General features: G+C 44.5%; 1 protein-coding gene across 2 annotated transcripts in view; it reads left to right on the top strand.

Moving 5' to 3' along the window:
• The window catches only part of Esr2 (estrogen receptor 2), a 54999-nt gene that overhangs the window by 14780 nt on the left and 13161 nt on the right, over positions 1–27058 (top strand). Inside the window, exons 4-7 of one of the 2 annotated variants that reach the window (XM_006973152.4) lie at positions 9011–9127; positions 17372–17665; positions 21461–21599; positions 22479–22532. In XM_006973152.4, coding sequence (XP_006973214.1) covers positions 9011–9127; positions 17372–17665; positions 21461–21599; positions 22479–22532 — 604 coding nt within the window. The remainder of the gene's footprint in view (positions 1–9010; positions 9128–17371; positions 17666–21460; positions 21600–22478; positions 22533–27058) is intronic. The other variant, XM_015992015.3, reaches the window with a different exon arrangement.

The following is a 27058-nucleotide window of genomic DNA, read 5'->3' as shown; positions in this document are numbered from 1 at the left end:
GAGGTTGATTGCATTTAAGTTGGACTTTTATTTTTACTTTTGAGTCAGGGTCCCATGTAGCCCAGGCTGACCTTGGACCCATGATTTAGCCAAGATTAAACCCAGGGCTTCTTCATGCAAGCTCTCTACCAACTATGCTATGGCCCAACTCACAGTTTTTTTTTTTTTTTTTTTGGGGGGTTTTTCGAGACAGGGTTTCTCTGTGTAGCTTTGCGCCTTTCCTGGGACTCACTTGGTAGTCCAGGCTGGCCTCAAACTCACAGAGATCCGCCTGGCTCTGCCTCCCGAGTGCTGGGATTAAAGGCGTGTGCCACCACCGACCGGCGCAACACAGTGTGGTTTTTAACACTTAACATTCTTTCATTTTCAGTTTGTTTGGTAAGCTGCTTGGCCACATCTTAGAGCACCGGGGGCTGTGTGGTTCTGGGCATCCCCTCAGGACTGGCCTTGCCGACCTCTTCACATAATGCACTACCAGACACCAAATACTGCTGTTTCTCTCCTGGGCTGTGGAGCACAGAGAAGGGATCATGGAAGGGAGGCTGCTTGTCACTTCTGGTCCAAATTAAGACACAGTTTTTTTGTTCATTTGCTTTTTGTTTTTCGAGACGGGGTTTCTCTGTTTAGTCTTGGCTGTCCTGGAACTCGCTCTGTAGACCAGGCTGGCCTCCAACTCACAGAGATCTGCCTGCCTCTGCCTCCTGAGTGCTGGGACTAAAGGTGTGTGCCATCACCGCCAAGTGGCCTAGCTTATTTTTAAAAGCTTTTTTCTTTAATTCTATTTCCATTTCAAGTCTTTCAACAACTGTTAGTGGAGCTGTGAATTAGGTTGTGTGACACAGAGGAAGATGAAGCAATGTACTGTGTTTTGTTCAGTGTGTGTGTGTGTGTGTGTGCACATGTGTGTGTGTATGTATGTATGTATGTGTATGTGTGTGTGTATGTATGTGTGTATGTGTGTGTGTGTATATATATGTGTGTGTATGTATGTATGTGTGTGTATGTGTGTGTGTATACACATTCCCTTCTGGAAGCCGGAGGTTACATTGGGTGTCTTTCTCAATTGCTCTCCACCTTATTTTTGGAGTCAGGGTTTCTTACTGAGCCAGTTGCCACCCAGAGAGCTACAAAGGTTTCTCCTAAACCCCGTGCTGGTGTTACAGATATGTTCCTGCCTTTGACCTTGGTGCTGGGGATCAAACTTGGGTCTTTCATGTGACTAAGCCATCTTAAGCTGGTCCTTATACTAACTGACCAGCCATGTCCCCAGCCCTGGGTTCTTGTTCCGACCAAGCCATGTCCCCAGCCCTGGGGTCTTGTTCCCATTCTTTGGTTGGCAAGCCTTTCTCTGTTGCTGAAGTCCTAAAAGCCTCTCTCACAGCCGTTAACATTCAGCCTTATAGATGAATTGCTTTTATCTTTACTGTTGAAGATATTACCATTTACTTTTATTGTTTCAAATCACGTTATGATTTATATTTGTTGATGAAACATTTAGAAAATATGTTCCTTTCAATGCAGTCTTAGAACAAATGGGTAAACGGTCAGAGTGTCGTGTTAATACATAAAGATCTCCCTGCCCACTCCTTTTCCCTTTTTGGTCATCGTCTCTTGTAGCCTAGGCTGGCCTCAAACTTGTGGCTAGCCTTAAACTCCTGAATCTCCTGTTTTTATCTCACAAGTGCCTGGATTACATATATGAGCAACCATAACTGGCTTCATGTTTAAAATTCTTGATAGTTTTTTTTTTCAACTGTTTCTAAGAAAGTAAAAAAAAAAAAAAAAAAAGATTTTTCTATTAGCGAAATGGGAATGAATTTTGTTGTTCTCGTTTGAGGCAGGGTCTCTTGTAGCCCAGGGTAACTTTGAACTCATGCCCTTGAACTTGAACTCTGATCCTCCAGTCACTACTACTCAAGAGCTGTGATTACAGGACTGTACTATCATGTCCAGATTTGTGCAGGACTGAGAATGGAACCCAGGGCCTTGTATGGGAGGCAGGGTCTCTGAAAAATGAGCCACATTCCCAGTCCCTGAGAGTTCTGCTTTTTTTTTTTTTCCACCAAACTCTTGATAACATTGAGAGTATCCTGTTGGCTCTGATTTTTTGTTTTTAAGACAGAGCCTTGCCGAGCTGTTTAACTTGACCTTGAACTCACTCTGTAGCTGGCTCTAAGCCCTTCCAGTCTCTATCTCCCAAGTTGACTTTACATTTGGTGTACAGAAATATCTAATCATTAAATGGTCAAATCTTACCAACTTTGATAGTCTTAAATATAGTTTTTAAATTTTAGGTCTTTTGACATTGGGAAATTATATAAACTTGTACTTAATTTGTAACGGTTGACTTTTATTATATGCTATTATTTAATTGAAAAAGAAACCTTTTGGCATATTGAATAAGAATCGAATGTATTGATCTCTAAGATACATTTTTCATATTTTTTTTGTTGATTTAAACCTTTCATTTTTTTTTCACTGATTTAAAATATGGGAGCTGGGCTGTAGATACGGATCAGCTACAAAGAGAGTTCCAGGCTAGCCTGAGCTACAGCACAGCCTGATTTCAAGAGGGAAAAACAGTATGGAATTTTAGTTTGAAATATAACTTACTTACAGTAAAATTTCCCGATTTAAATCACCCATGTCTCTAAGTTTTGAAGACATGTTATGTAGCCAGCACTGTTGACTCAGTGTCGTCCGCTGAAGGTCCCCTCCCCTTTCACACTAGTTCCGCAGGCTGGTGGAACAGCTGGTCTGTTTTCTGTCCTTACGGTTTTGTTTTCTCTAGCCAGTCATATGAGAGAATCATAAAGTACTCACCTGGGCTGCAGCTGTAGCTCAGTTGGTAGAGTGTTTGTCTAGCTTGGGTTTGATCCCTATTCTAGGGAGGTGGAGTCAGGGAAAAAAAATCAGAAGTCCGAGGGTATGCTCAGCTGCATCACAAGATCAGGGCCAGCCTGGGCTACTTGAGACTCTTTTTTTTTTTTAAGTATATAGTCTTTTGCTTCTTTCCCTTTCTGTAATGCTGTGCTGTTGAAAGTATTGTATCCTGATGCAGAGACACACTTCAGTTTGCGTAGCCTTCCATTTGGGTGTTTTTGAGTTTTATCTGATTTTGGATTTAAAAACCAGTCTGTATATCTATCTTCTTGTGGCAATTTAGAACAATTTTATTAAATGACTCCTCATTCTTAAAAAATTTAGAAAAGAAGAGGTTTGTTATTGTTATTATATGAACTCTCTTGGAAGAAATACTTCTATCTTTTTTTTTTTTTTGCTAGGGCCTCACTGTGTCGCTAGCCCTGGCTGTCCTTGAACTCAGTATTTAGCCAGGCTGTTCAGACTCATAGAGATTTGCCTGCATCTGCCTGAGGGAAACTTTCACTGTTATTAACTTGTTTACTTATTGTGTGTGTGTGCGCGCACGTGCGTGCGTGTGTGTGTGTGTGTGTGTGTGTGTGTGTGTGTGTGTGTGTGTGCATGTATGTGTAGCATGGCAAGCTTGTGGAAATCAGAGGCGAGCAGGCAGGAGCTGCTTCTCTCTTTCCGCCATATGGATCTAGGGCCCACTGAGCCATCTTGCCAAACCTGTTTTTTGTTTGGAAAAAAAAATTATTGTGTATGCTTAGAGACATGTGTGCATGTATTTGTGTGTGTGTGTGTGTGTAAAAGAAAGAGAGAGAGAGAGAGAGAGAGAGAGAGAGAGAGAGAGAGAGAGAGAGAGAGAGAGAGACCAGGTACTTGCATACCACAGCATGCTTTCAGAGCTTAGAGGCCAGCTCTAGTCCTTGATGGCCTTGATGGCCCAAGGCTTAGACATCAAGTGCTTTTACCCACAGCAATCCTGCAGACCCAGGGGGAATCTTTGTAATAGTTCTCATATCCAGAAACATTTTATTTGTGGCTTTTTTATTTGTTTTGTTTTGACTCTTGCTATGGTAGCCCAGGCTATCTTGAAACTTGTTATGTAGCCCAGGCTGGCTTTACACTCACAGTCAGTGGTAGCGCACACCTTTAATCCCAGCGCTCGGGAGGCAGAGGCAGGTGGATCTCTGTAAGTTCGAGGCCGGCCTGGTCTACAGAGTGAGTTCCAGGACAGCCAGGGCTCCTTAGAGAGACCTTATTTCAACAAACAAACAAAAATTAGCTCACAGTCTTCCTGCTTCAGCCTCCCCAGTACCAGAATCACACACGTTCCTCATGGCTTGGCTTTATTTGTACATCTTAGGAAGTTTCTCTCGTTTTCCTGAATGTTCCTGGCTTCTGAACGTGTGTTCATGGTGTGCTCACGGTGTGCACCCCTGTCCTCCTCCTTCCTCTTTCTCCGAGTTCACACTCAGATCTCACTGTTCCTGTGCTGTCTCCTTTTATCACAAAGCTGGGTGACCTGTTATTTACATCAACTCAATAATGTCGCAAAGAATAAGATAATCTTTTTGTATTCCATACTGTAAAAATTCACCTTTTTTTCCCTGTGAGGTTTTATATCTTAAGTCGAAGAACCAGCTACATATTCTGCATTAAATTTAGTCCTGAGCTATCCCTACTCTATGTGGCATGTGCTCTGACAGTTATATTTGTTGTTGGTTTGTTTTGGAGACAGGTCAGGCTGGCCTCAAACTTGCTGTTAGCATGACCTTGAACCCTGGATCCTCCTGCCTCCGCCTCCCCAGTGCTAAGATGTACAGGCATGCACCATTATGCCCAGCTCTGGTAATCTCATAGGACCCCAAACTAACCAACCAACCAACCAAATTTACCCTTGGACCCCATTTTTTAACACATTGATAGTTGGTTCAACTTGAGGAGGGGTCTTCTGTTTTTCTTGCATAACATTTTCTAGGCTGTTTTTACTAAGCATGTTCATACTTCTACACACACACACACACACACACACACACACACATATGTGTGTGTGTATATATACATATATATATATATATATATATATACATATATATATATATATATATATGATAGGCTCACAACTGTCTATAACTCCATTCTCAGGATGTCTGATACCCTCTTCTGGCCTCTCTGGGCACCAGCACACATGAAGTGCACATATACACATGTAGGTATTCACACAAACACATAAAATCTTATATCTATCTATATCGTTTTATTTATTTATTTTTTTTGATACAGATCTCACTATACAGCCCTGGTTGGCCTGGAATTTGCTCTTTAGACCACAAAGCTGGCTTTGTGGCTTTGAACTCACAGAGATCCACCTGCTTCTGGAGTGCTAGAGTTCAAAGTGTGCACCACCGTGCCTGGCTTATAAATAATTTCTTTTAAAAAAGAGTCCATCACATAGACTAGAGAGATTTGGAATCAGGATGCATTCTCCCTGGCCTGGAAGAAAGCAGTCATCACTGTGTCCTGGGCGACAAACTGCACTGGCCTGTAGGAGCCGAGGGCGGTGTGCAGTCAATAGACAGCAAGAAGCGAGTCCTACAACAAGGTGCCGTGTGTATCAGTAACTCAAATGAGTGAAGAAGACCTTGAGCTGTAGTAGTTGAGTGAAGAGTAAGCTATATTCTTTAAGAAAGCCAACGAGATCATTTAGTTAATTATATTTTAGAGTCTTACTGCTACGTAGCCCAGGCTAGCCTTGGAATCCTTCCCCTCCCAAGTGCTTCGATTACAGATGTGTACTACCATCTGTATTTGTTAAGTATGTTTCCTCATACTTAAAATATGCATGTGTGATATAAAAAAAATATTTCACCTGGAACTGTTTGGGAAAATGTTGCCAACAAACTTCATCACTCAGAATACTTGAACACGGATTTCCTATGTAGCCACTGTCACACGACTGTCCAGTGGGTGTCAGCTGCCACCACCCGACACTCAGACTTGGAGTCAGGAACTGACTGTGTGTTTAGGCATCACGTCTCTAGTCTGTCCTTCAGAGCATGTGTTATTTCCATTGTCAGGAAACTTTGGAAGACGGAAGCCGCCATCTTGCATAACGTTCCTCGCTCTGGCTTTGTCTGACCTTCCGTGGTAGACTCTGTTTGCATGATTAGCAGGGATAGCCCAGAGAGGCTGACGTGTTCATTAGCTCCTTTCAAGTGGTGCGTGGCTTCGGTTTGTTCTGTTGTTAGTGGCCTCATTTTGATTATTTGATTAAGGTACTGGCTGCTAGGCATCCATTCTGTAAAATTACTCGTTTTTCTCACCTTTGTAAGGAACGATTTTGTTGGGAAACCTTTTGAGCCTAAGTAAATAATCGTATTCTTCATTAAGTCAATGAATTGATTTGTATCAGTATGACTTATGGGTTCTTATATTCTCTATTGGGTTGCTATCATTATTTTCTGAGGCTCACATTATCTCAGATCTGGCCAGCAGGAGTACTTAAGATGACTCCTGTCTCTTCAATCTGTTCCTGTAATTCTTTGGGCATTGCATTCCTTCTTAGCACAAAATGTTTCAGGCTCGTTGTGCATGTTACCTGCCCTAGTTCTGAAATTAGCTGTTTTTTCATGGAACCCTGATTCCCTTGACTGGAAAACGATAGTAATAAAAGATCTGAGTGCTCCTTTCTCACTGTTCTTGGAAGATTCCTGCACCAGGTCCTCTCAGGGGATGGAATTAGGAAATAGATTTATGAATATATCCATATCTATGTGTGCATGGACATACATCTTCGATGTTCCCATTTCTCTCTCTGTGTGTATATATGTATATATGAGGCCATACTAGAGGTGCTATCTTGTGGGTATCTGTGTGTGTTTGTCACGAAGGGTGCATGTGCACATGTGTGGAAGCCAGAAGTCAACACTGGGTGATGTCTTCTGTCACTGTTCACCTTCATTTTTAAGACAGTTTCTTTGGTGAACCTGGGGCTCACTGATTAGTGAGACCGGCCAGCATTGTTCAGGTGTCCGCCTCTCACAGCCCTGCCTCCCCACCATGGGGGTTATGGGTACATGCTGCTGCCCCAGTTGGCTTTTCCTTGGGAATCACATCTCAGGTCCTCATGTTCATGTAGAAAATATTTTACTCACTGTGCCGTCTCCCCAGCCCCCAAGAAGGTGTCTTTTAAAAAAGGACTTAAACAAAAATTTTTTTTCCTGGTATGTCCATGAGTGTTTTTTCTGCATGTGTGTCTGTACCTGATCCCCTCAGAGACCAGAGGAGGGCATTGGATTTCCTAGAACCAGAATTACAGAAGGCTGTGGGCCTTTGTGTAGGTGCTGGGAATTGAACTTGGATCCTCGGGAAGAGCAGTCAGTGCTCTTAACTGTTGAGCTATTTCTCCAGTTGAGAGAAGTTATCTTTCCCCCCAAGAAAAACCAAACCAAAAAAAAAAAAAAAACCCTATAGTTTGAGTGTAATACAAGAAAAAACAGCCTAAGAAAAACTTGAAAAGCATTGTATTTCACATAATATTTAAGCTAAACTATATGTGTGTGTGTATGTATATGTGTATATATGTGTGTATGTGTGTTGTGTATGTTACACATTTGTAGTTAGTTTTTAAATGATCCTTTCACCATGGGCTAACATATATGTAGACCCCTGTGAACGATATAAAGGACAGGAAGGAAGTCCTTGCACAGCAGAGTTCAGGCAGGGATGAATCAGCCTCCTGGCCCCTCTGAATGGGCTCTGCAGTCACCAATCCTTGACCCTCTCCGGAGCCAAGATGCTCCTGGCTTTTCCCTCCCTTGCTCTGGTGTGACCACAAATGCATGTATCCCTCCACACCATTCTCTCTCTCTCTCTCTCTCTCTCTCTCTCTCTCCCTCTCTCTCTCTCCTTTCTGGGGTAGTCTTACTTAGCCCAGGCCAGCCACTAACTTGGTGTGTAGCCAAGGATGACCTTAAACTTGATTTTCCTGTCTTTATTTCTGAAGCGCTGGTAAAAGCATGTGCCACCATGCCAAGTTTTATGCATTGCTGGGTTTGGAGCCCAAGGCTTCCTGTGTGCCAGGCTGACATGCTTCCAGCTGAATTATATCAGCACCTTTAGAGTTCCATTTCCTATAAATGGCCTCTTCTCCCATGCTCCCATCCTTTGGCAGCTTTTTTTTTTTTTAATGATTTGCTCACTTACGAGTTTCACTCATTGCTGATACTGGAAATCTGGTCATGACAGACATCACATGAGAAGTACAGGCTATTTCATGTATTAGTGAGATGCAATTAGGAAATAAGGGCCTGGAGTGACGGCCCTGTTAGTGCAAGCTGCTCTTCCAGGGGACCCAGGCTTGCCTCCCAAACCCCATGTCGGGCAGCTCCCACCCACCTGTAACTCTAGTTCCAGGGAATCCAGTGCTTTCTCTAGGTTCCACGGACCCCTGTTTATACATGTACACACACACACACACACACCACGCACGCACGCACGCATGCGCACACACGCACACAAATACAAAAGAATAAAGATAAACCTTTAAGGGCTAGTGACAAGGCTTAGTCCATAAAGACACTTGATGCCGAGTTTAATGACCTGAGTGAGATGCCCAGGACCCATGTAGTAGAAGGAGAACTGACTCTGGTAAGACCCTTGACCTACATCCTCCTTCTCTCTAAATCAATAAACATAAAAAATTAAATAAACTGGGTTAAAGTAAATAAAATAAAAAATAAAAAAGCTGTGGGTGGGGGTGGGTGGGTGGTGGCATACACCTTTAATCCCAGCACCAGGAGGCAGAGGCAGGTGTAACTCTGTGAGTTCGAGGTCAGCCTGGTCTACAGAGTGAATTCCGGAACAGCCAGGGCTGTTACACATTCAGAGTCTGTCTTGAAACACACTCAAAAAAAATTAAACATTTAAAAAAGAATAAAGACAGCATATAGCTCCGTGGTGGAGTACTTGCCTAGCATGCCTGAGACCTGGGTTAATCCCTAGTACCAAAAGGTACTCAAATATCTTCGCGGTGGCTGATGTTGGTGCTTTTACATGTCACCATCCCTTGTCTTTCTGCCTCCTGATGTTATCAGTGCTGTTGACCCAAATGTCCCGTTCATCGCCCTGTTTCCTGCTGTAGGACACAATGACTACATCTGTCCGGCCACAAACCAGTGCACCATAGACAAGAACCGCCGTAAAAGCTGCCAGGCCTGCCGACTTCGCAAGTGTTACGAAGTAGGGATGGTCAAGTGTGGTGAGTGTCCCCTTCCCTTTCACTGCAGTAGGTGCCTGGGAGAGCCGAGCGGCTGGAGTCACGTGGCCCGGCAGAGAGGAGACTCAGGGCACGGGAGTTATCTGTAAGTGTGTGTCCACCAAAGTGCACTGGTTATTCCTCACAGCGGATATGCGGACAGAGCTGGGTAAGTGTGAGCAAGCCCAGGACAAAGACGTCAGTGCGTTAGAGGCCAGAGGCGGACACAGCTGGGTGGAGGAGTGAAGGAGAGGCCACTGTGCAGGTTGGGGGACTGTTAGCCGCTGAGATGCTCAGATGGGCTGGAGGTCCACCTGCCAGCGAACCACGGCATCCTGGCATGAACATCCGCAGTTAAAGCCTGTGACGGGAAAGCAAGCAGACTGTCTTGTGGATTTCTCAGGTGCCTGTGTGATCCTGTCTCTCCACTTGCTTTCTACAAGTAGGGGAACAGAGGCTTCGAGATGGCACTCCCAGTGGGAAGACGATCTGTCCGGACGGCATCTTGGCTTGGCTTCTTAGTTTTTTTGCTGACTGTTCATTTAGCTTCAGCTCTCTAGCCCTTGGGTTTATCTCTGAAACACAGCTATCTGTTTGTTTGGGTTTTGAGAGGAGCAGGAAGCAGACAAGTGGGGATCCCGGTGCGGTGTCCAATGCTCGGCTTCCCTCAGCTCTCTCACAGCATAGTGCTTGTGAATTATGACTTGGACCCAGGCCCAAGACAGACAAGTAAAGAATTGATCACATAGGCCAGCACGGCAGCTCACACCTGTAACCTTGGCCCTTGGGAGGCTAAGGCAGAAGGGTTACTGTGGGTCTGAGTCTGGCCTGGATGATAGAGACCCTGAAACAAGTCGGGTGAGGCTTTCTCATCTCTTTGGGAATTCCGGAAGATGAGCTAAGAGGTGTCCCGTAGGTGGGTATTCTGCTCTCCACGGAACAGAAAGGACATATTTGTACATCTCATTGCAGTGACAGATGCCTTGAAAAAAAACGGGTGAAGGGAGGAAACTTCATTTTGGCTGATGGTCTTAAAAGTCCTGTCCATGGTCAGTTGGCTTGTTAGGCCCCTGGGAAGCCAGAAGCTTCATGGAGGAGGTGTGTGTGTGTGTGGGGGGGGGAAGCTGTTTACTTCACGGTGGCCAGGAAGCCAGGAAGGGTGCAGGGGGACAGGGACAAGCTCTGCATTTCAGATAAGCACAAACGACCTCCTCCGACCAGACCTCACATCCCCCCACCTCCCGGTAATGCCAGCATACTCTGAATTCATCAAGAGATTAATCTACTGAAGAAACCAATCTTTGCAGCCCAGTTACCTCTCAACAGGGCCACCTGCTGTAGCCAGGCCTTCCAACATGAGCCTTCCAGGGGACACCTCATATCTAAAGCATGAGAAGTGTCAACTGTTTCTCTCTCCTCCTCCTCTTCCTCTTCCTCTTCTCCTTCTTTCCCCTTTTCTCCTCCTCCTTTTCCTTCTCTCTCTCTCTTTTTTTTTTTGGAGCCTGTCCTGGATCTCGCTCTATAGACCAGGCTGGCCTCGAACTCACAGAGATCCTCTGCCTGCCTCTGCCTCCCGAGTGCTGGGATTAAAGGTGTGCGCCACCACCACCCAGCCTTTTTATATTTTGTCCTCCTCCTTCTTTAAAGATGTATTTATTTTTGTTTTATCTGTATAAGTGTTTTGCCTCCATGCATGTCTGTGCACCACCTTCATGCGGTGCCCATGGAGATCAGAAATCATTGGATTCTCCTGGAACTGGAGTTACAGATGGTTGTGAGTCACCACATGGGTGCTGGGAGCTGATACTGGGTCCTCATGGGCGCTGGGAGCTGACCCTGGGTCCTCTGCAAGAGCAGCAAGTGCTCTAACCACTGTGCCATCCCTCCAGCTCTCCAATCCCTTCCATGTACTCTTCTTGCTCCCTCTAGAAATTATGGCCTTTTTTTGTTATTGTTTTCTACACACACACACACACACACACACACACACACACACACACACACACACTGCTCCATTCACTTAAAGTTGCCTGTATGTAGATGACTTCGGAGCTGACCCCTTGGTTGTGGCTCTCCCCTGGGAAAGGCTGTTTTTCCCAGTCTCAGCATCCCTTAGTTACCTATAGTTCTTAGTCTGTGGGCGGGGCCCCATGAGATTTCCTCCATCCTTGTTAGCGTGTCTATTGGTGTTGTACTTGCTCAGATCTTGTTTACTCAACGACATTGTTGGGGAACCTTGGGCATGGCTTCTCTGTTTCTGATCCTGCTTTTTAGGTTGAAGCATTCAGATGGTTACTGGAACGGGGAGTGGACACCCACCTTGGCTGACTTTGGGCGGGGGGAACAGTGTGGGGTCAGAGATGATATGGTTTCATGATAAAGACACATTGTGAGGTAAATATCCAGGAACACAAGCTGAATAGCTATGTATCTGGTTTGTCCCTGCGCTGGGACAAGAGCTCAGCATCGTCAGGATGCCATCCCTTGACTTGCCTCAGCATCGTTAGGATGCCATCCCTTGATTGCCTCAGCATCGTTAGGATGCCATCCCTTGATTGCCTCAGCATCGTTAGGATGCCATCCCTTGACTTGCCTCAGCATCGTTAGGATGCCATCCCTTGACTTGCCTCAGCATCGTTAGGATGCCATCCCTTGACTTGCCTCAGCATCGTTAGGATGCCATCCCTTGACTTGCCTCAGCATCGTTAGGATGCCATCCCTTGATTGCCTCGGGTACAGATAGACGGCTGTGGCAGTGATTGTAGGCAGTATGAAACAGTCATTACAACTCAGCTCAGGATCAGACTCTGATCAGCTTGATCGCTATTTCCTAGCTTTTCGACCCAAGACAAATCATTTTCACTTTTAAATTGTGTGTGTGTATACGTGTTTGTGTGCGCACACATGTGTACGTAGGTATGCGTGCATGTGTGTAAGTGTGTGTGGAGGCCAGAGGTCAGTCTCAGGTACCTCCCTTTTTGGGAAAGCGTTTCCCACTGAACTGGTAGCCCTAGGGATCCTCCTGTCTCTGCCTTCGCAGTGCTGGGGTTCCAGGCATCCACTGCTGCACCCCGCCTTTTAGATCGGTGCTGGCGATCAAATTCCAAGCACTTTGCTCACTGGCCTGTCTCCTGACCCTGATTTTTATTTGTGGTTTTTTGAGATAGGATCTCATGTAGCCCAAAGTAGCCTCAAACTTGCTTTGTAGTCAAGAACAGCCTAGAACATAGCTCCTCACTCTGCCTTCCAAGGGCTGAGACAACAGGTTTGCTCCACCAAACCTAGTTTCTGTAGTCCTGGGGATCAAGCCCAGGGCTTCATGCACGCTACTCTACATCCCCAGCCCTGTGTGCACATCCGTTTTTAAACTCCTTGTCCTCATATACTGCACGAAGACAAACACACAGCCAGAAAAGGACCTTCTTAAGAGATATGCTTTGTTTCATTGAACTCTTTGGGTTATAACTGATATTAAGCGTCTATAGCACTTTATTAACAAAGTGGAACGCGTGTGGGCTGGTCAGATGGCTCGGCTGGGAAAAGTGCTTCTCGCTGAGCCTGCCGGCCCGAGTTCAGTTCCCAGACCCACAAGGCAGAGGGAGAGAACTGACTCTCGCAAGTTCTCCTCTGACCTCCACGTGTGCACAGTGGCACTTGTACACCCACACACACCCACACACACAATAAATAAATAAATAAAAATGTAATAAAGTAAAAAAAAAAAAAAGGAATACATGCTCAGCTTTGAACTCCTCCGGTTATAAATTAGGTTCAAGTATCCCTAAGTCAACGGTGCCTTCCCTGTGAACCAAGGTCAAACCAACGAAACCAAACAAAGCCCCGACAGCCCATCTTTTTTTTTTTTTTTTTAAAGATTTATTTATTTATTATGTATACAGAGGAGGGCGCCAGATCTCATTACAGATGGCTGTGAGCCACCATGTGGTTGCTGGGAATTGAACTCAGGACCTCTGGAAGAGCAGCCAGTGCTCTTAACCTCTGAGCCATCTCTCCAGCCCCCCTGACAGCCCATCTTGAATTCAACACTTTTTTCCTTTTGGTTGATCGTTTTATGTTTTTCTTTGTCTTCCACTAGCTTAGGGGTTGGATATCTGCTATTTCAGTCCCTTTCATGAAATTTCTATTTACATGCCTTTTTGACTGATTTGAGAAGCTCAGCTTCTTCCTAAGTAAAACCGTTCTTTTGAAGTTCTAACCTGAGACCCCTTCTGATCTTCCACGATGCTCTTGGCTTACCTTCTTTGTTCATCCCTAGAAACTACATTATTATCATTCATTCCCAGAAACTATTATTATTACTATTATTTTGTTCATTCAGTGCTTTGCCGGGGTATGTGTGCTAAGGATTGAACCCAGGACCTTGGGCATGCTGGGCAAGCACTCTGCCACTGATCTACACCCCAGCCCTCATAGAGTGATTTAAAAAAAAAAAAAAAAAAAAAGGTTTATATTCTCTGTTTTCTTACAATTACTTCTTAAATGTCTACATTTCTGTGGTCATTTTTCTCCATTCTAAAAACATGTGAATGCCGGGCGGTGGTGGCGCACGCCTTTAATCCCAGCACTCGGGAGGCAGAGGCAGGCGGATCTCCGTGAGTTCGAGGCCAGCCTGGTCTCCAAAGTGAGTTCCAGGAAAGGCGCAAAGCTACACAGAGAAACCCTGTCTCGAAAAACTAAAAAAAAAAAAAAAAAAAACATGTGAGTGTTGTGGCTTCTCAATCATTGTTTAGTGGAAAATGTCCCAAACTGTTTTTAGATTTGTTTCATGTGTATGGCTATTTTGCCTGCATGTATGTGCCTCATGCGTGTGCCTTGTGTTCCTGGAGGCCAGAAGAGGACGTTGGGTCCCCTGGAACTAGTTACAGATGGTTGTGAGTCACTGTGTGGGTGCTTGGAATTGAACCTGGTTCCTCTGCAAAAGCAATAAGTGTTCTTAATAGCCTAACCATCTCTTTGATCCCTAGTGTCCTTAATTTATTTTCAGATTCAGATGATACCTCAATCAGCTGAGAAGACGACTCAAAATTCAAGAAGAACTAGATGTGGTGGTACACATGTACTCTCAGCATTTGGTTGGTTAAGGCAGGAGGATGGTCATAAATTCAAGGCCAGCCTGGGCTACATATTAAGTTCGAAGTTAGCCTGAGCTACATTTCAAGACCCTATTTCAAAAATCAAAACAAGGGAGTGGGATGAGGGATAGATTTGATCAAAACATATTATATGTATGTATGAAACTCTCAAGGAGTAAATAAAGGAAAAAAACAGGAGGTATCTGAAATTATAAAAATGGCCTACACAAATATATGTGTGTATACGAATATATTTATGTATTATGTATATGTATATTTAAATTAATAAAAATGGCCTATATATTTAAATAATGAAAAATACCAATGTATCTTTGCCAGGTATGGTGGCTAATCCCAGTAATCCCAGTGCATGGGAAGGTGTATTTCTAGGCGTTTGGGGCCAGCCTGGGCTACAGAATGAGACCCTTGTCTTAAAACATAAAAATTGATTTTCTCACTTTTTTTTTCACAATCTCATGTAGTTCATCCAGGCTAGCCTTGAACTCACTATGTCCTTCTGTGCCCACCTCCTGAGTACTGGAGTTAGAGGACTGTCTACCGCTCCTGGCTTTTCCCTTCGTCTTTTAAAAACATCCTTTCATTATGTTCTGATCCATAGGCCTATAGCAACAAGAATACTTTGATACTAGCACAGGCATAGAAATACCAGTAAGACTGAGTAGAGAATCAGGAATGAATCACCTATATAGGTAAATATTTATTATTGACAGGCATTTAAAATTGGCAGGAAAAAGCTTATGATATAACAAATATAGGGAACACTGTTTATTTGGGGAATGTGACATGAACTATCAACTTTACATAATACAAACATGCATGTAATACAAACATGTATAAAGTTTCAGAAGATAAAGGAGAATACTTTTATAATTTTGGTGCAAAACAAATTGACTATTTATTAAAGATTCTATTTTAAATTTTTTAATTTAAATTTTTCTTTTTTATGACTTATTTAATTTTACTTTTATGTGCATTGGTGGTGTTTTGTCTACATGAATGTCTGTGTAAGGGTATCAGATCCTCTGGAATTACAGTTTACAGTTACAGACAGTTGTGAGCGGCCATGTGGGTGCTGGGTATTGAACCTGGGTCCTCTGGAAGAGCAGCCAGTGTTCTTCACCACCGAGCTGTTTCTCCAGCCCCTTAATAAAGCTTCTTATGGCAGAAGGCACCATGAGCAAAGTTTAAAAACACAAAGAAAGCCAGATGCTACATGTATCAATGTTCTACAAAGAGCCTTTATAAATTTTAAAAGAGAAAGGGATAAAAATAAAAAGTCAAGCCGGGTGGTGGTGGCGCACACCTTTAATCCCAGCACTGGGGAGGCAGGGCCAGGCGGATCTTTGTGAGTTCGAGGCCAGCCTGGGCTACCAAGTGAGCTCCAGGAAAGGCGCAAAGCTACACAGAGAAACCCTGTCTCGAAAAAACCAAAAAAAAAAAAAAAAAAAAAAAAAAAATGCAAAATAAGAAAAGACTGTTTACTCACTCCTAAGACCAACAAAGATTAAAAGTAACACTAAGGCCAAATAGGTAGTCGTTAAAATATTGTTTAGATTATGAATTTTAAAATATTTTGGAAGGTAATCTATCAGTAACTATAAAATGTTTAATGTACGTATGCCTTGTTTGAACAAGTTAATTTCTTTGAATTTATTATAAAGAAGTAATTGAATATACCTACAAGGCACTTTTTCACTGTAATATTTAATAAAGAAATTATAATAACACAGACTTACATCAGCATGGGACATTTTAGTTTTTGTTTTTTGAAGTACAGTCTCCTTTACTCTATAGTTCAGGCTGGCCTGGAACTTCCTGTGTATCTCAAGTTGGTCTGGAATTTGTGGTAATCCTCTAGGCTCCGCCTGGATTCCAGCCATGCCCAGAACAACACTGGATTTTAAAACTAAATGATATTATATTAATAGGATGGAATGCTTTTACAGATGGTGAACTTTGTTTATTATTGTGTGTTCATGAAGATCACACAACTTTTGGGAGTCAGTTTTCTCTTTCCACCTTGTTGAGGCAACGTCTCTCTTGTTCTCTTTTTTTTTGGCACTGCGTTCTCTAGGCTAGCTGGACTGTGGGCTTCTGGGCAATTCTTTTGTCTCTGTCTTCTATAGGAGTGCTGGGATTACATATATATACATATACACATATATACATATATATGCACACATATTTATGGCTTTTTTTCTGAGACAGGTTATCATTACATAGCCTTGGCTACCTTGGCTGTCCTGGAACTCACTATGTAAATCAGACTGGCCTGGAGCTCACAGAGATCCATATGCCTCTGTCTCCTGAGTGCTGGGATCAAAGGTGTGCACCATTAACACCTGGCATGTAAGGCTTTGTTCACTTGAATTCTGAGTGTTGAATTCAGGTCACAAAGCTTGTATGGCTGGTGCTATTCCTCACCGAGCTGTCTCCCCAGCCCAAGTGACGTATTTTCAATAAGATTAAGAATAATTTATGAAATAGTGTATCTACGATTCTAATTTTGTTATAAAATATTAAAAAAGCATAAAAGAAAAATACTGAAAGGATTTATGGCAAAATCAACTTTTTTGTATTTTCCAGGCTTTTTCAGTTAATTTATTTGAAATATATTTGTGTAAGTATATTAAAAAAAATACGTACATGTATATAAATGTTTTCAAAATGTCGTTAGTGTGTATTGTTTGCTAACTGCAAATGCCAATGTTAACGTCCTGACTTTTCCTTACTTTCTACTTGAGGAAAATTCCTAACTTCGTATCTTCGAGCCTGGGGTCCATCAGCATACTTTAGAAGAGAAACAGATTCAGTAGCCAGTGATAACCTTGAAACGGAGCAGAAGTTTCCAAACACGTTATGTTGTTAGCACATCCAGACAGTCGTTATCTTTGTCCGTGGCCCACAGACTCCAAAATATGAAGTGGAATGATATCAACGCTATCACCACCATTGTCAACACAGCGGCTTCTTACAGGGCTGGGAGTCGAACCCAGGGCCTTGCACATGCGAGTCGAGCACTTAACCTACTCACCTACACCCTCAGCCCCTCGCCATTTTTAGGCTGGTCCTTCAGTGAGGTGGAATCTTGGGTGGAGAAACCACTGGCTTTGTCCTCTGCTCTCCTCTTTAGGATCCAGGAGAGAAAGGTGTGGGTACCGCATAGTACGAAGACAGAGGAGCGAGCAGGCACACTGCCTGAGCAAAGCCAAGAGAAACAGTGGGCACATACCTCGGGTGAAGGAGCTCCTGCTGAGCACCCTGAGCCCAGAGCAGCTGGTGCTCACCCTCCTGGAGGCAGAGCCGCCCAACGTGCTAGTGAGCCGTCCCAGCATGCCCTTCACCGAGGCCTCCATGATGATGTCCCTCACTAAGCTGGCCGACAAGGAACTGGTGCACATGATTGGCTGGGCCAAGAAAATCCCTGGTAGGACTCTCTATCTTGACTTAGTTCTGTTTATTTGTAACAAGGTCCATCTCTCACACTTTGGGGACAGTGAACTTCATCTGGGTGTGTAGTAGTTTGTTTGATGCATTGTTTTGTAACCTTTTATTTACAAGATTTTTTTTTTAAATTGAATTTTGATTTGGTGTATATGTGCACACCTGTATGGAGCTATGTGAACATAATTGCAGGTGCCCAAGGAAGCTAGAGCTGTTAGATCCTTTGAAGCGGGAGTTACAGGTAATAGGGAGCTGTCCAGTGTGGATGCTAGGCATTGAACTCAGCCTAGGTGCTGGAAATTGAACTTGGGTCCTCTACAAGAGCAGTATATGCTCTTAACAGCTCAGCAAAACTTGTAACTTATAACGATGGTGTTTTCGTCTTCCTACCTTGACATAGATAACCACAATATGTCCTGGAATGTTAGATTCTGTTGAGAATCCCCAGACTCTCAAGTTTTTTTTGTTTTAATTTTTCGAGACAGGGTTTCTCTATGTAGCTTTGCGCCTTTCCTGGAACTCACTTGGTAGCCCAGGCTGGCCTCGAACTCACAGAGATCCGCCTGCCTCTGCCTCCCAAGTGCTGGGATTAAAGGCGTGCGCCACCACCGCCCGGCAACTCTCTCAAGTTTTATATTAGCTAGATTAGTTCAGGAAGCCTCTTTTTATAGCTGGCTCTTCGTCTTTGACTCTCAGATCCATCCTGCACACTCTGCAACCCTGCTAACGTTCACATCTCTGGCAGACAGTGCCTGTCACTTACCTCATGTACTCAGGTGTGGTCTGTGTGATAAAATCTGAGAAGGGACCTACCCAGGCTTTGGAACTGGACTTAGGGTCATTGGGCAAGTCTAGGGTGTTGGGGCCTGGTTAAAAGGTAGAAATGTGGATGCCATATTGACCAGTCTCTTGGCTGTTGACTTCTCAGCTTGTGAGGAAGGGCGTGGTAGGTTGGGACAGGATAGAGCTCGTCTCACAGTGAAAGTCTTGTCAGACGTTAACTAGGAATTTACAAAACATCACTCCAATAGAGAAAGAATCGGTATTATATACGAACAGAGTAAATCAGTAGTTGAAATAGTATGAATCAATGGGCCAGTAAATCTTCTACTATCAAAACGGGATCATGCAGATAATGCACTTTTTCATCCTATAAATCATTATTTCCCCCAGGCCCATTTATACCCAACTTAGGATGTTTAGCTCACAGTTCTTCACTGTGGGTGTGACGCTTGAAAGTATACACTTTGACTCATTCTGGTTTTCTCCTTCAGTAGAAGATTCAAGAGATCACTTAAGCTACTTGATGCTTTATTATAAAACAAGCCCTGTACTAAATGGTTTACCAAACTGTCAGCCGACCAAAGGGTGCTAAGCATGTTTAAGGTAGGCTAGGATGAGCAATGATGTTGAATAGTTTAAGTTTATTAAATGCACCTATTTTTAAATATTATTATAAGTATTTGTTACTACTATTATTATTATCATTAGTGTACAAGTGCGTGTGTGCGTGTGCGTGTGCGTGTGTGTGTGTGTGTGTGTGTGTGTGTGTGTGTGTGTGTGTGTAGGTCACAGAACAACTTTCAGGAGTCAGTTCTTTCCTTTCACCTTTGGTCGCAGGGATCAAACTCACATCCTCAGGCTTGCATGAAAAGCATTGTGACTGGCTGAGACATGGTGCCGCCCTACCTATGGTTCTGTTTTGAGATGAAGGTCTCACAGGGTGGGCCATCCACTTCTTTTACAACCATCGAAGAAATAAAGTCTCTCTCTCTCTCTCTCTCTCTCTCTCTCTCTCTCTCTGAATTCTGAGCCAGGCCAAGGTTCCCATGGCCCTGGGGCAGTGTGGAAAGTAGCTGTAGGAGAGATATTGTAAAGCTGTGGCATGGTTGGGCAGGTGGATGAAGAGCTATAAGAACCATGGCCCCAGGCGCAAGGGTCTCTTATGGCCATTGTTGGCTGGGCCCTGTTTCTTCTGAGCTTTCTGGACATCTCCGGCTTTCCAGCTTTGTTTTGTCTAGTGTCTCCACCTTTGCCAGAATTATTTCATTTTGTCTGCTGCCTCCCAGAGAAGAAAAACACCAGTGCACTTTCCTCTAGTTTTTGTTTCAAGTGTTTTCCAAACACCATTTTCAGGATCTCACAGGAAGAATGGAGATGGGATGGCTGACTATGGAAAGCTATTTGGCTCTCCCCGCTCCCCACAATTAATCTTTCTTCAAGCACGGTGTTTTGAAAGATTTGCAGGTGTCTGATGTATGACTGTGAGTGAGATTGGAAAGTGTAGGCTTATCAGAACCTGAACTGAACATAAGCATGTGGCTCTGCAAGGATTTGTCCATCTGTGTGTGGTGCACATATACGCATGTGTGTGTGTATACACGCATGTGAGTGCCTAGAGGCCACGGGTTGACACTGGTGTCTTCCTGGATTGCTTGCCTCCTTATATTTTGGTACAGGCTCTCTCAGTGAACTTGGAGTTCACTGATTGGCTAGACTGGCTGGCCAGTGAGCTCCAGAGATCTGTCTATTTCCTTCTCCCTGGTGTTGGGATTCTAGAGGCATGCTTCCTGGATACTGAGGATCAGGCTCAGGTCCTTGTCATTTCCCAGCAAGCACTTTGCTGATTGAGCCATCTCCCCTGCTTTGGATTTGCCCATCTTTACATTCACGTTCCGTTCACTCCATTCACATTTACAGCACCATTAATCCAAAGGTTTGAGCCTGCGTGGTTTTGCACTGTAGTGACAACCGATAAAATATTTATAAGCGATCTTACCTATAGGAAATTCTCAGAGGGAGGCAAGATCACCTCCCTCTTTTTTTCCTACAAGAAAAACAGATTTGACAAGAGATTAATTTAGCTGGGGGAGGGGGATTAGGGATGTAGTTTAATGGTAGAACGCTTGCCTAGCATGCTCAAGGCCCTGGTTTTGCTCCCCCACATCCAAAACACACACACACACACACACACACACACACACACACACACACACACTTACTAGTTATGGAGGGACTAAGCTGATATTCAAAACCAGAATCCATTTCCATCCAAGGCTGTGCCTTTGGCTTGAACAGCCCCCTCTTAGTGTGTGTTATGGAAGAAGTTCCCGTGTCCTCTGCCTCGTGCTGAAGGCATTCACTCCTTCGCGATTCTGTGTTTCCTTCCAGCACTGTGGTTAATTCATGCCATTAGAGTATGGATTACTTCTGTCGTTATCTTTGCTCTTTAGGATGGAATCACCTAGAGACAGCGCCCCTGCCCAGAACAGTCCTAACTCTGCATGGGACATGTTCAACAGTCAGAGAACCTACCTAAGTTGAAGCCTTGCCTTTCTGCCGGGAGGGGCTGGCACGACTCTCTGGTTTACCTCCCGCCCCCATCCATCCGCCCTCCAAACCACAGCCAGCCAGCCCTCTGATTGACAGCCGAGCTTTGGCTTCCTCAGCAGGGCGCAGGAATTGCTAGGAGAGTACAGCCATAGCTAAGGAGCATAGCTCTGCCTTCTGGGCCCTTTCTAGCATCTGTCTGGGGAGCCAACGATTCTTAGAAATGTAAAACCAAGTTCGTTTATTTTCTGGAGGTGTCGGAGGCTGGAAACTGCAAGTTGCGCAGCTGAGGTCTCTTAAACCAGCATTTAATCACCTCTTGGAAATATGGATGGATTACTTCCCTTTGTTGTCTGGGTTTCCTCAGCGTTTAACAACTTGCCTTTCTGTCTTTACAGAAGCGGGTTGCCGAGGGGGAGGTGTGTTTAATGGGCTCCTGTTTCCCCAGGGTTTGTGGAGCTCAGTCTGTTGGACCAAGTCCGGCTCTTGGAGAGCTGCTGGATGGAGGTGTTAATGGTGGGGCTGATGTGGCGCTCGATCGACCACCCTGGCAAGCTCATCTTTGCTCCAGACCTCGTTCTGGACAGGTAAGAAAAAGAACAAAAAAAAAAAACCAAAAAACTTTGCATTTCATCTCTGATCTGTTTGACTAAGCAAAGTGAGTGGGAACCGAGTCCTAAGTGCTGCAATTAAATTCTCGCACCTGAAAGGGCAATTAAGGGATGCTAACACCATCCACTCCTTCATTGGGTCAAGAGCCCACGAAGAAGAGGGCATGGGTACCAGGATTCATCTTCCCCGATCCCTTCTAATCAGTGGTGCATCAGCCAGCAGTCACAGACCAGGGCTGTGGCAGGGGACTGCATCCTGCAGGGTCTTGGCCACTGAGCCCATTTTTTTTTTTTTTCATTAAAAATTCTGCTCTCACATTGTATTCTAAGCTGCCCTGCTGTTGAGTGACCAGTTACATCTCTGGACAGGTGATACAATTCTTATGGCCCTTCCAAATTGATTTTTATGTAATATAGCTTTAATGCTAATGGTATCATTCATCTCTAGTAGCATTTTGGAACATGTGGTGGGAGGGCTCGTTACTAAGGCCAAGTGAAAGTTCACAGACGCCAGGACATGACAGTGCTTTGGGACATGACATGATGTCACCAAGTGGTTGGACTTAGTTTTCTTTTAAAGATGGCAGAGAGTGGGAACTACATTTTGATTTAGTTGAACTGTTGATGGAAGATAAACTGGGATGTTCAACAACAGCCAAGCTTTGGTATTAAAAAAAAAAAAAAAAGGAAAACTTTCAGTGTATTTTTGAGTGGTTGGAAAAATCTCCGTGGAAAAAGCACTAGTGTTAAGCGTGCTGCACGGGAGACTGGGCACAAGAGCAGGAGGAATGCCTGGTGCTGTGAGCCTCACGTGCCCGCCCCAACTCTTGCATCGTAACCCTGTTACCACTTTAGGTCCTCAGAAGACCCTCACTGGCACGTTGCGCAGATGAAGAGCGATGCCCCAAGGTATCAGCATCCATTCTGCCCGTTGTCATGGATGACACTGACAGAGAACCCTGTTCTGAGTAAATGGAGGTGTTTTGGTGGAGAACAAGTCCTGTGGGAAGAGCGGACGCATGGGATGTGGCTTGAGCAGGAGCAAGCCCAGGTGGTGAACCAGAGAGGGAGGCTCTGGAAGGCCAGAGCGGTGGGGCAGGTACCAGACCCTCCAGTGACCCTCACAGAGCTAACACACGGCTGGTGTGTGCCGGGTACCATCCTCTGCACGCCATGTGTGTCGCCTGATCTCATCTTTCTAAAAGCCCTTTGGGAGGGAACATCATTCCAGTCCTTCAGTTAAGGAAGTGAGGTAGTTGATTTACAGGCAGGGTAGTGAGTGATAGTGGGGACGGAGGGATCTGGTTCTGAAGTCCACACACATAGCACGCCACTCCCGTGGGAAAGAGAATTGGAAGGGCAAGGAGGAGGCCAAAGGCAAATGGATCTCATCATTTATTCTTTTCCCTTGGAACACAGCCCTGTGACCGGGTCTGTTTCTACCCACCTCAGACACACACTCCAGCCGTCTCCTCAGAGCTGTCTGTCAAGTTGAAAGGCCAAACACCCGCCAGGCCCTTGCCTCACTCGCTCGTTCCGCTTCACAAACCTCACAAACGCACACGCAGGAACACATACATGTGCAGTACTATGTTAGCTGTTCCACCCGTGGACGCACAGTGGGGTTAAAATTATTTTACTTTTTGTTTCCGTTTCCGTATGGATGCCAGATCTAGTGTTCCAGTATCCGAGACAGTAACTGGAGAGCGTGTACAGGAGTAAACTTAACCCTCTCCTTTCTCAGCACGGGTCCGCCACCCCTGGTGTCAGAGCTTCCTCACGTGGAGTTCCCCGTAGCCGCAAGCACTAAACACCTTTTACTGTTGTGTTTTTGCTTTTTGTTTATTTTTGGTGCTGGGCACAAAACCGAGAGCCTTGTGCTTGCTGAGCAGACACTTGACCACTGAGTTCGGCCCCCTGCCTGTGTCGATTGGTTCTTTCTGAGGTTTCTACAGGAAACAAAAGGAAACAGAAACCTTGAGGTTGCTGAGGCGGAAGGGAGAACCCAGAGGTTTTGGCTTGTTTGTAACAAGGTAGTTCTTTTGGCATCCCTTAGAAACAGAAATTCATGTGAAGATCTAGTGTGAAACCTGAGCCTCTGTTTACCCAAAAATGCGTGTGTGGCTGGCAGGATGGCTCAGTGGGTAGAGGAGCTTCTCTCATCAGCAGCGATGACGTGAGTTTGATCCCTAAGAGCCACATGGCAGAAGGAGAGCACTGACTCCACCAAAGTATTCTGACCTCTAAGTGTAAGACACACACACACACACACACACACACACACACACACACACACACACACACACAAACACACACACAAACATACACACAATGTAATTTAAATAAAAAAGTGTCAGCATCCACAGGAAACTGTCTACAGAGCTGTTCCTGGGCATTTGGAGCTGGGCTGGGACCCCACTGTGAACACTAGGGCTCTTGAGACTCCTAAGACAATGAATGTTCTTAGGGGCTACAATCACACTCAGTGTTGATAAGCTGAATGTTCTGGAAGATCATAGACTTTCACTCCTAAATTTTAATTTACCCTGTGTAGCCAAGTGATTTCATTTTGGTTAAATATTTGTGAAGTCTCTCCCACGTGCTAAGCCATGAATTGGTCCCCTAGCCCTTGTCCAGCTTCCACACCCACGGAGATAAGCTGGTGCGGGACCCGGCAGATACAGAAGCGAGTGGAAAATTAGCAATGCCAAGGCCAGACAAGCCCACTCAATAGTTTGCCGCTGTGTCAAACAGGATATTTTTTTCTTCCATGAAAAAGCATTCAAGTAAGAAGTTACTCCACATGCAATTACTAATTTGATCTTTATTTGGCACGAGCTTGAAGTGTCCTTCTATAAATAGGTTGATTTGACTGATGTGTCCTTTCAAATGCTAACCCTCCAATCACGTGTCTCTGTCTTTAATCTCTTAATCCCCGTCCGTCCTACCTTCTTACTCATAACTCGGTTTCCATCCCTAATTGCAAGTTGAATGGCACAGATCGCTTCCGTCGGTAAAAGTCCTTCCTTGCTTTATTTGGTGTGACTCATTTCAAAGCAGGATGTCATTAAGAGCCATTTAGGAGGTGTGCTTCGTGTCCCTACGTGGCTCTTTTATTTTCCAAAAATGTATCTGGATTCTATAGCCTCTGATGTCAAGGAAGGGACTTGAAGCCTACATGAGGTGAAGTGGTTGCCTGCCCCACTTGCTAGAAAGGAATCAGCCAGGCCTGGTTCTTTAGAGTTGCTTAGACAGGCACCGTTTCTGTGAGGTACACGTGGGGATCACTTGAAGTTACAGTGTTTACTGGGGCTTCAGATGCCCCTGTACCTAGACAGCTCAGTTTTGAAATACTAATTCTATTACAATGAAATGTTTTTAATGTGAGGATGGGTATTCATCTGGATACTTAGCACCTTTTCTTTGGTGTGGGTGGCAACTTCTAGAAAATAGGATTGATTTTAGTTGAATTGATTTAGCCTTTGGGGGAGTAAGAAGTGTGTGTGTGTGTGTGTGTGTGTGTGTGTGTGTGTTATATAACTGAACATAGCTCCACTTGAGTTTGAATTTTACAGAAGAATAAAGAGTCAAATTATTAAACCATCAATTCACAGTTGGACATGGTAGCCCATACCTACTAGTCCTGGGAAGGCTGAGATAGGAGAGTCACAAGGTTGAAGCTAGCCTGGGCTACATAATTAGATTCTGTCTCAAAAAAAAAAAAAAAAACAAAACAACAAAAAAAAAACCAACAACAAAATAAACAAAACAAAATGAAAACATCAGTACAAGAGTTAGTGTCTGTTCATTTCCTCTCTGGTGATGTATTCAGATCAGCTTCTGTGGCTATCAAATATCTTAACGCTCAGCACTTACAATTTCCAGCAAGGATCCTTCAGTCGGCAGAGCGGTGTGACAGTTCAGCACCAGGGGCATCAGTGCACAGGACTTCCTCCTCACTCGCTGCTGTGTTCAGGGCTTCGGCAACCCTTACAGGAACTCAGAGCTGCCGAGGAGGTTTGGGGGAAGTGTGAAGATGGGGTGTAGGGAGCAGTAGGGTTTGTGTAGATTTGGTTCTCTTTGCCCAGGGCTCTGATTCTCCGAGACTTTTTTTTTTTTTTTTTTAACCTGTGAGTTAGTTCTTGGGGACCCTGGTGTTTTGTCACTTAGCTCCACACTGGCAGAACAATGCAACTGTTTTCAGAAGTTCCCACGCTGGTCTGCTAAAGTGAGCAGTTGCATGCCCGTGGCCGTGTGCGTGAGTCTGTGGGGCTCTGAATGCTGTGGGATGCAGGATCCTGGTGAGTTGAACACCTAACAGGCAAGACTGGTAGTCTCCAGTGGAGTCAGTTCAGATGACTTCTACAAAGGTTCTCTCCTGAAATCCACATTCATTGGGAATGACCTGGTTTTGGGGTGAGAGGAGATAGTGCACAGTCAGGGTTTCTGTTTCTTCTGTTTTTGTTGTTTGCTTGTGGTTTTATTTGAACCTCCATAGTCTCGTAAGATATTAAAAGCAGGTCCCACAGGCTCCCATTTCTGTCAGGGTGCTTGCCCTTTGCAGCATGCTGCAGGTTTTCAGGAACGGGGAGGATTCTGTGCAAAGTCGTCTGGCTGCTAGTCAAGGCCCTCCGGCAGCTCTGTAGCTGAAGAAAGCAGACCGATTTTTGAGAGCAGTGAGGTGGAATAATGTCTGTCTGGCTGTTGTGAATAGAAACCAGTGCTCTCTACTTCGTGAATAATAGTTTCTTTCAAAGACAGATGTAACAGCTCAGTCCTATAAGGCACTTTGTCTGAAACCTTTGTTTAAAAAACCATCTTCAGACTGAGTGTTGTGGCACACATCTGGAATTGCAGCATTTCAGAGGTGGAGGCAGGGAGGCCAGGAGATGAAGGCCAGCCTGGGCTACATAGCAAGAGCCTGTCTCAATAAATAAAACAAAACAAAACAATCTCCCCAAAACATTAATGAACAAAAAGTCCACTTCAGCAAGTCACAGTCCAGAAAATGTCACCTGCCCCCAAGTCTGTCTTCTTTCTCTGACTAATCCACCCTCAATTGTAATTTCTCTGTGTGTCGCATTTGTTTTCTTCAAATGCCGCTTAAATATCTCTTGGCTCCTAGACCAATTTCTAACTTCAGCCCTGTGTATAGATCAGATGTGAAAGTTGGTTTTTCTTGAAATATTCAGTTCTGACAGGCTCCCTCATGGGTACTTCCTGATGGGAGTGTGGGATCTCCCTTTTAAGAAGCTGAGTCATCTCCAGCGAGGCTGGTTGACTACAATGGTTTGTATATAAGCTATAGGCATGGGAATGTCTCCGAGAAGTCCTTCTGGACCGAAGTAGAAGGAGACAGGTAGCCCCAGTGCACACTTTTGCCTGAAAAAAATTGTTGAAGTTTTAGGAAACCCTCTCCAATGTTAAGGATTTAA

The sequence above is a fragment of the Peromyscus maniculatus genome, chromosome 14 (genome assembly GCF_049852395.1).
Source record: "Peromyscus maniculatus bairdii isolate BWxNUB_F1_BW_parent chromosome 14, HU_Pman_BW_mat_3.1, whole genome shotgun sequence".
In the NCBI taxonomy this organism is placed as follows: domain Eukaryota; kingdom Metazoa; phylum Chordata; class Mammalia; order Rodentia; family Cricetidae; genus Peromyscus; species Peromyscus maniculatus.
Note: the sequence above shows the minus strand (reverse complement) of the source record. Positions and strands in the feature narration are given on the sequence as shown.